The 12,897-nt window shown below is 29.6% G+C and overlaps 1 protein-coding gene across 1 annotated transcript; it reads right to left on the bottom strand.

Moving 5' to 3' along the window:
* Nucleotides 1-2,029: 2,029 nt before the first annotated feature.
* Nucleotides 2,030-7,079, bottom strand: TRIADDRAFT_57964 (uncharacterized protein; the record flags this gene model as incomplete). The annotated part of the gene is made up of 13 exons (XM_002113944.1): nt 2,030-3,014; nt 3,603-3,662; nt 3,816-3,892; nt 4,063-4,104; nt 4,223-4,352; nt 4,534-4,628; nt 4,793-4,859; nt 4,937-5,006; nt 5,365-5,512; nt 5,644-5,755; nt 6,029-6,129; nt 6,221-6,256; nt 7,044-7,079. The coding sequence occupies 13 exons, from the start codon at nt 7,077-7,079 to the stop codon at nt 2,030-2,032; spliced, it is 1,959 nt and encodes a 652-aa protein (XP_002113980.1).
* Nucleotides 7,080-12,897: the final 5,818 nt, after the last annotated feature.

Below are 12,897 nucleotides of genomic sequence, written 5' to 3'. Positions count from 1 at the left end.
TTCTCTAATACGTGTATAAATAAAATCTAGTATCATTCTTTAGTATACATCATCGAAAGAGTGAATATTTTAACTTATCTACATTCGCATTACTAACATAACTGTTGTTATTCTATCTTATTATCATCTTTTTCAAGACGTTAAGTGATAGAAGAATTTATGAATCCAGGTATAATCTGAGGCTAAATACAAGGCGTAATTGATAATGGATATACACGTATATGAATTACTAGTCATTAAGGTTACCAATACGAGTCGGCCAATACCGCGTAATATAAGAAATTCTAATGAAATTTTATTTAATATAACAGGTCTGCCAACAGATATTAATCACTGCACTTTTGTTAAATGTTTTCAATAGTGATAATACTTCAATAATCATAGATTCAAGAAGTGGAAATGTGATTATAATTTTTAATAACTGCAGCTTTAGCAATTAGCAATACTTTTATTTACTCAAATTTATTTAATAACAAGTACTTATTCGTAGAGTGCAATAGTAATCTATCTCGACCGCCGTTTTGTCGGATGAAATGTTTGTATTGTTTAGGTTTGCTTCATATATTCTTATATGTTCTTACGTGCATAGACGTATACTAATTGTAAACTAGCATTAAAATCTTGAAATAGTGCTAATATTTACTAGTATACGCTTAACAGCAAATTTTCTATATTTATCTCGAGGAAAATAATACTGCTCTCATGACGGAGGGTTCAAAGAATCTTTGGATGTGGAATCTTTAGATGTTTCACAATAATTACACCAGGGGTTTACTAGAAAGAGGAATATTTATTGTAGAGAATAAATAAGCTACAGCGTGGCGGTTACAGGTAGATCAGCGGATAATCTGTTGTGAAGTAAAGAGTGTAGATACTAACACTTACAAGTGCAACTAACAATTCCGAGGCAGAAATCATTGGTATTTATAGATAAAGAGATAGAACAAATACAGAGAACAGGATTGTAGAATTGGATATGGCATTTACCATAAATAGACAAAGTAATAGCAAATGATTGTATGAAATAGCGAAGACCGTAGCACCTACACTGTAGGTGCTATGAATAACTAAATATAACAAGCTATGTTTGAGTATTGTTGAAATCGATTGTAAAGCTATCCATATTTAAGAATATGTTAAAGACTACAGTTTTGTAACTAGCTAAATGTTTTACGATATGCGATATTGTACCATTATCGAGATATTACTTTAAAATTTACAGTCAACAATAATAATAAAATGAAGAGATTGAATAGCAAGAATTTTGATCGAATTTACTTTAATCTGTGAGAACTCTTAGATTTTACGGCTTTAGTTTACTTAATATACTAGATGTATAATAAGTCCTGAGTATTAATTAGTAGTAGGATCATCAATTAGTGGCTTAAATCAATTAACTACTTGCATAGTATTAAAATACTATAGTATTGAAGTCGGATTATTACTAAAATGACACGTAGAAGTTAATACTATATATCTGACTATCAATTCCAAGCATTTAATGCTTTAAGTGAACATATTACGGCATTTTACATTAATTTTATCTGGCTAAGGTATTTATGATCATTTATACGTCTGATATTCATCGTATTAATTAATAAGGAACTAAAATCACAAATTATCAACTTTAGAGTTAGACTTCTTAGCAGTAACAAACATGCTTTAACTCGTACTGCATATTATTTGCTTTCTCCTATATTTAAATCATTTACTATTTACGAATGCGATAACTAATAACGAATTATAACCGCTAAAAGTTATTTCGATACCCTTTAGCAGTTAAAGATGAAGATTTCTTCTTGTTCATTCTTTGATATCACATAGAATTACTAGTTTTCTTTAGTATTTAGATCATTCATATCTATACATGTAGTAATTATTAGTAAATAGAATAACAGATTTCTTAGAGGATTTACTTTATTTCCATGTGCTAAGGCAGTACTTTCTTTCGTTCTTGAATTATTTATATTAATTAGCAAAATTATGTCCAAAGCCATTCTATATTCCCGCTGCCATTCGTAACAAGGAATTAAGACCTTAATTTACCAATTTTAAAGGTAGATTTCTTACTTGACATACTTTGACATCGTACATTATCACTCGCTTTCTTTTTAAACACATCCACAACACCCGAAAATGTTTTTATTCGTGACCGAGGAGGTTCGATTTCATTTTGTGATATTTCACCAAGACTAGATACGGTAGAAACAATCGAATATGGTGAAGCAATACCATCGCTAGTTTCTCCTTCTGAATCCTCATAAATAATATGTTTTAACTGATGGGAATAGCGTTGCTCTAATTCTAGTTTATAAATATGATTATCAAATTTAACATGATTAGCATTTTTGGCTTGACTTGCGGCATTTACTGAAGATGTTATCGTTGTTGTTGGACTGGGAGTAGTAATAGTTATTGCTGGTGAAGTAATGACAGCAGATGGATCAGATTTACCATTTTGAAATTCCAGTGCATTTCTATTAGCTGCGGTTAATTTATTAAAGGGTAATTTATCAACATCTTCGTCAGATGATACTGATGATGTTGATGGCGTAGGTTGCGATTGAGCTCGGATAGATATTCTCTTACTTTTCTTCTTGATATTACTTTGCTCTTCATCCGGCTGAAAACTAGGATTAGTGTAGGCATGTTTTTGTTGATCATGAGATGAATAAGGTTGGCATCGGATAACTGGTTTCTGAGTGGGATTATAATTTTGTTTCTCTTGTTCTTGCTTATTACTTTCTAGATCAGTTTGAAAGCCTGGACCAGAGAAAAAATTATTATCCAGTTCATCATCGTCTAAATCATCATAAGGTTCTCTATCCAATTTTTTCTTAGCGTCCCCAGATCTATTTCCACGTTGAAATAACGTTGCAATATCACTCATCCTTCTGGCAGTATTATTATTAACTGCTAAATTGGAGCTGATTTTGGTATTACGAACGGAGGATTTGGATAATGCAGGCAATTTGATTTGATCTCCATGATTTTGATTACTGGGTATAAAGTGTCTAAATAAAATCAAACACGAATTAGTTATATTGAATAATTTCATGTTATTTATTGTAAAGAGTGAAAATAAGTACCCGTCTTCTGAACATTTAATATGAACTGAATTAAAACATCAAACGTGGATAAGTTATTTTAGATTGCTGATAGATGGTAGATGCTACTTTACTACATAGAATGAAATTAAATCTCGTCCGTTTTTAAAATTCAACTTTAATACATTGCCCACGAAGTTGTCTTTAAATTGCAATAATATCCAGGTTAACTTAGCTTATAGTTTTAAATAGTATCGCATTGTAATTGGAATTGATTACGATTAATAATTGAAATAATATCTAAGTTAACTTCGCTCATAGTTTTAAATTATTTTGTATATGGAATTGATTGCTATAAATAATTAACTGAATTATAGTAAGCTCTTATCCAAGTTATGCCTTTGAATCCATCTTTCTTGTAACTGTTTCTAAACTTCCATTCTAGGATCACTAGCGTAGTGGTAATCAATCTAACTCAGTCCACACCTTTAAATATTGCGGTTATAACTAATCATCATACTCATAACCAGTTGTCTCCATTATAGCAAGCCTTACCTAACAAATTGTGCCGGAGTTGACGGGCGAGCTGATTCTACTACGGATTCAACGATAGCTCTATCATTTATTCAAGAGAGAATATACAGGTTAATCTTGCTAGGTTTAGCAAAATAGATAGAATAAACATTAGCTGATCTTTAGATTTATTATTGTATATCCATTTTTGTCAATTATTCCAACTGAACATAAGAAGTACATTTATTCCCTTACTGAGATCGCCGTCTTTCTAATAATTCAACACTTATTGGTTCCTTCTTGCTAAATTTCTTATTAAAAGCATTACTGATCTGAGATATTCATTAACATAGCCAGGATAAAAAATTTGATTAGATAACGCTTTAAATTTGTCTTATGTATTAATTTGTATGAAGAAATGGTTATAAGCAGCAAACGATGAAGAGGAAATCATCTCGTTTCCACTGCATTTGATAACACATAAATCAAAAGTTATCCTTACATCGTTGTTTTTAAGGCAATGAACGATTAAAATGAAAAATCCCTATAGTGAAATGAAAGTACAGTAGCAATCATGTTGTCATAATATGCATTTTAATTTAATTTGATAGAATATTAAACTACGGCAATGCCTTCAATCATTTTAGATGATGATTTCTTACCTGCAACGAAGTAAAAACCATAAAAATATAATTGATTACGGCAGGATCTGGAACAATTTCAGTAGTACTACCTAAAATCCATCCGATATTGCAAACAAAAACCAAGATGGCTGTATCGCGTAAAGTGATACTAGACCATTAAAAGTGATAGAGAAAAGGATTGTTGAAATGAATACATTCAAGATCAATTTAATTATTAATTATCCACCGGGTATTAATTATTTTAATAATTTTAACATGTAGGATTGATTGAATTCTAAAAGGATTATAGAAGCAAGCGCTTAATAAAATCTCTCATCGGAAGCAATTACCCAATTTCTCTCATGCCATCTTTGGATAAATTCCCATCCTTGGTAGCCAGTTTTTTAGCTCGATAATAAGTCAGTATGATGATTACGATATTAATCTATATTTGAAAATGGAAAGGGAATAGAAATAAATGTATAAGTAGAATAATAACAATAATAATTAATGGAGAAAGAGCTATTCTATAAGCGATGATTCGACACCGACTAACAGTCAACGATCAACTTAGGCATAAATTGGAATATTGCCTTATTCGCTACTTACGATAAAGATTATAGAAAGAGGGGCAAGGAATCCTAAAACTGCCAAATGCCTTTGTGATAGCCAGCATCTAAAATAGGTACAGAGGGCAAAGATTATTGGAGGAGTCATTTAAAATCAATCAAATTAAACAGAATCTTAGCTAACCCAACAGTACTCGTAAATTTATCATAGCCTACTATCCCAAGAGTTGCGGCTACGATCGCACCAGGAAATCCTAGAATGACGAAAGATATTGTTTCGATTCATATAAAATCATGACCAACATCATTTGAAACAGACTTGAATTATATATATAATTAATTAATTAATTATAAAGAGTTAAAGAGATGGATTCATGAAATCCATGTAGGGCGTTTAAAATGCATCAAAGAATTAATTTAAAGCTGGTACTAATTTCAAGTTTTGGCCTTAGCATAAAGGACGACGCAATACGTATGATTGAAGTAGATATTTCTAATTAATAAATACGTATATATAAGTGTAATTTCTTCGTTATAGATTGTTATAAGAGATTGATTAAGACCGATTAGTGATGATAAACACCCATCTACTCGCTATTAAATAAATCTTACCGTAGGCAAAAACATATAACCATAACAAGCGAACTTTCATATAAGACCCAATAACCGAATAGTAAAATGCGAAACTATCCAATAACATCCAGATGAAGAATGCTAATAAAAGATATTGAGAAGAACAGGCCAAAATGATACATTCGATCTATATTATTTGAATGTAGAAAAATCCATCATGAGCTCGATACGTTATATCATTATAAAATGACCGATCAATCTAATGGAAGAAGGCTGATTTAAAGGCATTGTATAATTAGGAACTTTGACTTAACTTACTTGTGATACTAATGCGTTAAAAGGCCGAACTCCAATAATGATGCAAATATTAGTCAGCAAGAGTGTTATATGCAAATTGAGACGTATGATGGTAACCTTACTCTTCAGGTAACTATAGTCATTTCACAATTCCGTGGTAATATGTAAATGATGAAGAACATGAGCACAGTTTAGAATATATTAATTATCAAGTTCAATCAATTCATGCTTCCTCTAATTTAAATGTTTTTATCTACATAATGCTAAGCTTAAAATCTTGCCACATCAAATTTACATCAAGTAAAATAAATAAATCTCTATATTCCATCATATCGATATATCAAACGATATTTTATTCTCGATGGTAAATAGTTTGGATCGAAATTGAAACCGTGTTCCTAATTACCTCCAAAGTATGGCATATGTAAAAATTGTCGCCATTAAACTCAGAATAGTCATCAAACAGCCTAGATAGGTCATAATTTCTGAAGCTTGATCTATTGGATCCTGAAAAAAAACATAGATGGAAATAATTATAGAATTTGTATAACAATGCTGTAATCGGATTGGTAAAATCATATATCCGGTTCTTACATACCTGCGCATCAACTTGCCCTGTCCATAGACTATAAATCTACAAACCATATTTAAGTAATTAATTATTGCTTAATATATATCAATAAGTTAGAATGAAATAAAAAATAATCAGTAGAAATGTTGAAGAATCCAAGAAAGAATCAAGAAGTGCAATCGATTTTAACTTTCAAGACGAAAACATCAACTTTAAGTATTTTACTACAAAAAATTGACGAAATTATCGATAAGTGCAACGATCTCAAGACTGATAGTTTTCCTTTTATAAGCATTTATAATCATAATTTATGGTTACCCTTCTATTAAAGTTTTTCAATGTTAAAACGAAAACGTTGAGCTCTAAGTTTTAATGTATATATCTAATGACACGTACAAAAGTACAGTTAAAATCAAGTCCTGTAGATTAGCTAATTTTAATCCTGTGCAATTTGCTATTAAAGAGCTACTAATATTACTTTTCATCTAACGATTTGAAAGTGATCTTATGGTCGTTTATATCTGATAAAAGACAACATGTCTAATAATAAAGCTGTGCGGATGCAAAAAGAAGGTATTTAAAGCTATTTAACGGTAGCAATCACTCAAAATAATTTTATTTAGATCTGGTAATCAATAAAAACCTAGTTTCTAAATTATTATGGACAATCGAATCATCAGTCTAAGTTATGCAGGAATTTCGGTTTAAATTACTGTCGTTTCCAATAAAATTGCATAAAACTGACTGGTAAAAACTGTATTTCTCACACAAAACTACGTAGATCCCTGTTTTACGTCCATGTTTGTGCTTAAATATTATTTTAAAACTGTAAATTAAAAGTAGTTCTTACCAAGAAGAAAATGGCCAATGTTCTTTTTTTATCCATGTTTATAATTATTTCAGACGAAAAAAAGGATCAAAAATGCCCAAGAAATAGAATTATCCTTCCATTTTATGATTTATCAAATAAGATTAAAACACCCAAGCCGACTTGATCTCTTTCGTTAATAAGCAGATGTTGGCTTATGAGTCGACTTATCTTTACTAGAGGTTGATCTGATCTATTTACTTAATTATCAGAGATATCATCTGCCCTACCTATATTGCTACAGTACTTCAACCATATGGTCACGTTTACTATTTCTACTAAGTCATCATCAATATCACGAGGCAATATTGCAGGATATCAAGCTTGTTATACTGGTCTTACAAAGTTGGAATTGATTTTTAGCTGATACTGAAATTGTCGATCAATCAAGAATATTGCCCAATAAAATACAGTGGTTTAATACCATGCCAGGATTATAGCTCGATAAATTTAGAAAAGAATAAATAATTTATTTCTCGGGTGGATAACAAAACAGCTATTTCCTGGTTTAAGATTAAGATCAATGATAAATCAGAGATTGCACACGCTTCAAAAGAAGTAAATAATTAATCGAGATCTTAGCAATATTAAACCGATAGTACATGTTGCCAAAAATAAAACAATCAGAGAGTATAAAGAATGAATAATTAGTTCTGATCTCAATAATAATATATAACTGATTTTTTTCATTAGGTGCAAACGTTTATATACGTAAGCTTTTAGCTTTATATCACTGATTGAGACTCGTATGCCTACGAGTATTTATTCAGAGCTATTATTATGATATGTCAGTATAATATATATACTTAAGAAAGCTCTATACTGAAATACAATGATAAGAGGAGTGAAAAATTATCGATAGAAACAAGACTTTATGATACCATTAAGCAAAAGAAGGAGAAATGAATCTTTAAACGGTTACATTCACGATATTTTTTACCGATTTCTACTTATTTAGAAGAATAATGTGCTAAAACTGATGCACTGATTAAATTAAACCTTACTGCTAGAATGATGAGATATTGTACTTCAAGGTTTTTGAGTAGAAAATGATGCAAAAATTTTTTTGTCCAGTCGATGACCCTGCATTTTATATCATCTATTAAAAACCAATTCTAGTTTATACTAGTAATGATCTTTAGTTTAGGAAGTCATTTTACTTCTCAAACATTACAAGATTGCAATGGATATTATCAAAAATGCTTATGATAATTAATTTTTATTTGTTAATTGATCAAAACTTCGTATTTATTTGACACTATACTGTAGGCATACATATTACCAATTTACCGCATGATTTTAACTTTCGCAATAAAATTGATTTAGAAAGTAATTTCGTAACTGAAATTTGAAGTAATATAAATATCATTCCTGTATCTATTTATCATATTAAATTAAAAAAATTAGCAAAGGGTTATTTATAACTAGACCAGCTGGGTATTTATGTTCTTCGAGGTAGGAGAAAATCAGATGATGAATCCTTTTTCTATTATTTATTTATCAAATAGCATCACTAATAGGCAATTAAATCACTTTTTCACAATTTTAGGGTAATATTTAATTTGTGTTACGATCAATGTATTGAATGTATTAGATAGCTATAATTTAAGTAAGAGCAATTAGCTGCCATATTTTGTGCAATATGTACTGTCCGAGAGAATGCTTTATAGCTAATTTTAGTCATAAGAATTCGGTACTTGTGTTTTCAAGCTTCTAGCACTGACAATGACTACAATTGACACCATTTCACTTATAATTACTAGTTATATGAACTAAATTTTTGCTCTTACTGTCACGGTACGCCGTTACTAATTAAGTAACTGTAAATTAATGAATGCTTATGAATAGATAAGATAAGGTTATGTGCTATGTTTTAATGCGCTTGTAGCTGATAATAGGATGGTAGAAATGAGATAAAAATAGAAGTTGTTAGCAGTTAATTTACTGTAGGTTTATAAGTTGTGTTAATCTCTAAAAATTGAGCTGTATATGGACGAAGGTTAAGCGTCTTAACACCTGATAGCTTGTAGCTATCTAAGTCTGAGAATATCGACATGTATATTTAGTAATGGTATTATACTAATTAATGTAACTTGTAAAGCATGAATTCTCACTCGTTAACACCAGAATTCACTGTAGAAACCTATTTAAGCGCGTGTGTTTGTAGAATAAAGAAAGTAATTGCTCAAGAAACGGCAAGACTCATATCGTGAAGAATAGTGTAATAATTAGTCAGTTGTCTGTGGAGATCAGCCGAGAAATCGAGTTCTCAAATACTTCTCTCATAGAAACTGAAAGTACTGGGAGAAATAGCCCAAGTTTTAAGTAACTACACTAGAGTTCTTTACTTTCCTTTGCCACAAGTGAGGGTTGTGACACTTACTCCTTATTTCTGTTTATAATAAGTTCTAAATACGCCTTTTATGCAGTAATGTTATTAAGCGATTATACTGTTGTGTAACATTAAAATCTTTGAATTATAATCTCATGGTATTATAATAACTTATATAGTTAGTGTATTTAATATTATATGAAATAAATACACTAGTTAATATCCAATACTATTTCTAAGATAATATGCAATATCTGAACAATATATCTAATATTAAACCATCTGAGTAAAACATTACATTTGGATACAATAATAAAACTAACTCGAAAGACTAGTAGTACTAGTATTCTTATATGAAAGTTAATAAGTAAGTAAAATGCTGTAAGATAGCTGGATAATTGATTGTTAAAAGAACCGCTATAGAGAGCTTAAGGGATTCTGAGTGTAAGATGATCATTATAGAGAAATTAAAAATTCAAATGGGTTTTGGATAGCATTGAATCGATATAAAATTTTATCATACTTAATGGCTAGAAACTCAATGGTTATGATAATTTCTTTCGAACATATTGCTTTGATGCTAATTGAATTATCAAGATATTACTTATTACAGACTGAAATAAAAAAATCTATGTTTTGATCTTGCTTCTGTCATTTTTAATTATCATCCTATTAAAATATCAATATTTTACTAATTCATAATAAGATTAGCAGTAACAAATCTGTTTAATTAACTTCATTGATTTATCTTAATTTTATCTACCTGATCAAGGATGCTTTATTATCTGATAATAGGAATATTTCTTTATCGATATTTTCTACCTTATTAATAAACTATCAATGATTGATCGTTTGTTAGTTATCGTAAAACTGGTATACCATATAATCCGATAATACGAATATTTCTTTATCGATATTTTCTGCCTTATTAATAAACTATTATTAATCGATCGTTTATTAGTTGTCATGAAACCGGTAGTGGTAAATCATGGTTAATAAACTTATTTCTTAACCTTTACCTCGTTCCCTGCAATTATGAAATGAATCAACTGATAGATAGGGGTCATAATAGTTATTACGTTATCAATATCATTAGTAACATTGCTTGGATCGATTACTTATCAATTTATAATAGCGATATTACGCTCTATTTTATTTTGATGTTACCATTAAATTGTTAGCTTATGAGTATTATAATGAAATTAGTAATGATAATTGGAAATAAACTCTTTTCCGGACTTTTTATTCTGTTAATAACGGAATAGTTAGGAGTTTATGATAAGGCTAAAGATAATTATTAATCAAAATTCTTGTTATCACTATTAATAATCTGTCCCTAGCAATGCAAAATGATCAATCGCTTTCCAAAGATCTCTATATAGATAGCTACGTATATAACATTTACATGTGAAGTATTCTTTATTACGATGTAACTTATGATTGCTTTTATACTTAAAGTATGTTACCGATATAGGACAAAATAAATTTTAATTTTACTAACCATCCATAATTTGCTGTATCATATAAAATAATCAGATCGACATTTGTGTTTATGTTTATATTATAAAAATAGAAATTCATTTCTTAATTTTCTAAACAGCTAGAACTAGTCCTTTGATGGTTTATTGCTACGTATTGTTGAATTGTAGAATATATTAGAGTATTTTTGAAAGTTAATAACGTCAAATATTTTACATCTATCACAATTTCTAGATTGCTTTTTTAAGTGTAAATTCTATCGCTTAAACAACGTCTCGTCTATAGAGGTTGTAAAGTATTGTAACTTCTCTTTCTAAATGAAGACAATGGAATGATCAATTATAATTACGTTAAACCGGATGTTTACGATCGCTGAAATACAGCAGAATCCAAATTAGAATTATTCCGCTACATGGAAAATTTCTTTAAACATTGCTACGATTGTTAATACAAAAAGATATAATTAATGTAATAGTTAAAAGAGTTTTATTGATCTATTTGACGCCTGAAATATCGAGATGTTATTTTTAATGGACTGGTAATCATCTTCAGATAAAAAATTCGGCTTTATGGTATTAATTAAATAATTCGATTGCCCGCGAACAATCACAAATGTAAAATTTAGTTTATTATTATCCGTGATTGTAATTCATCCCTATCAGTCTGTTCTGATTTATAGGTAAATGATACTATTCATTGTTTAAATTTATCTGATATTATCCAATAAAATTTCATTTATTAACGAAGAAAAGTCTTTAATTTATTGTTTTCGCTTTATATCGTGCCTGATTAATTCTCCTATTATCCATTGAGAATCGTCGATATATACTTACTAAAGAATCCAAACTATAACATGCCAAAATAGCTTAATCTATATTCAATATAAGGACAAGACCGAAGTTAACTTCAAAACTTTTATATTTCTAATTATAAATATAAAATCAATTGATCAACAAATTTATATATTACAAGTTAACTAAATAAATTAATAAACAAAATTTCGTGCTAATTATGGGGAGATAATTATCAAATCGAATGTTAAGTTGTAAAATATTATTATCTAATCCCTTTAAAACTATTATTGACAGAATAACTAAATAAGAATGAAAGATCAACTAAATATGATAATGAAGAGCTTAGTTCCTAATATTATTCTGCAAGAATCAATTCTAAAAGCCATGGAAATAATATTCCACGTTCATTCGGAGATTTTATACTTGAATACTAATGATCATAATTTAGTAACTGACTCATTGAATAGAGGAAACATCTGTTAAGAAAAAAATTTTTCTTTTAGTTCATGCAGCCTATAAATATTGGTGGCTGTAATTCATGTACATTAGTTTTCGCTACAACATAAGCTTGGATCGACAACTAGCCTTTGCAACCCGTCGTTATTGCTTATAATTATATACTATATTACGTAGCTTACTTTCTCTAATTCTTAAATTAATCAAAGATGAAGATTTCAAATGCAGTCATAGTTCTAACTGTTGCCATTGCATTAGTAACTAATTCGGCTGATTCTAGGTATCTTTATGATAATAGTATAAAAACACCTAAATCGAAGCACAGCATAAAAGATTTTGCGGATGAGACTGACCGACTTTCATATTTACTCATGGTTTCAACATCGAATGGCAATATTAAACGATTAGATAAAACTTACATGGAAAGACCAGATTTTATTTCGATGGAAAGATCCAATAAAATTTCCAAGAGGTCACTGACTAAAACTGCGATGAAAAAATCAGATGATATACCAATGGAAAGATCGAGCGATATTTCTTTCGAGCGTTCAAAAACCATTCCTATGGAAAGGCATATTCCTTTCGAAAAATCAGAAAATATTCCTATGGAGAGATCTGCTAAGATTCCTATGGAGAGATCAGCAAAGATCCCTATGGAGAGATCAAGCAATATTCCTTTCGAAAGATCGGCTAAGATCCCTATGGAGAGATCAAACAATATTCCATTTGAGAGATCATACAAAATTCCTTTCGAAAGATCAGCCAAGATCCCTAT

This window comes from Trichoplax adhaerens, genomic scaffold, assembly GCF_000150275.1.
Source record: "Trichoplax adhaerens TRIADscaffold_7 genomic scaffold, whole genome shotgun sequence".
Classification (NCBI taxonomy): domain Eukaryota; kingdom Metazoa; phylum Placozoa; class Uniplacotomia; order Trichoplacea; family Trichoplacidae; genus Trichoplax; species Trichoplax adhaerens.
This window is presented reverse-complemented; position numbering and strand designations above follow the sequence as displayed.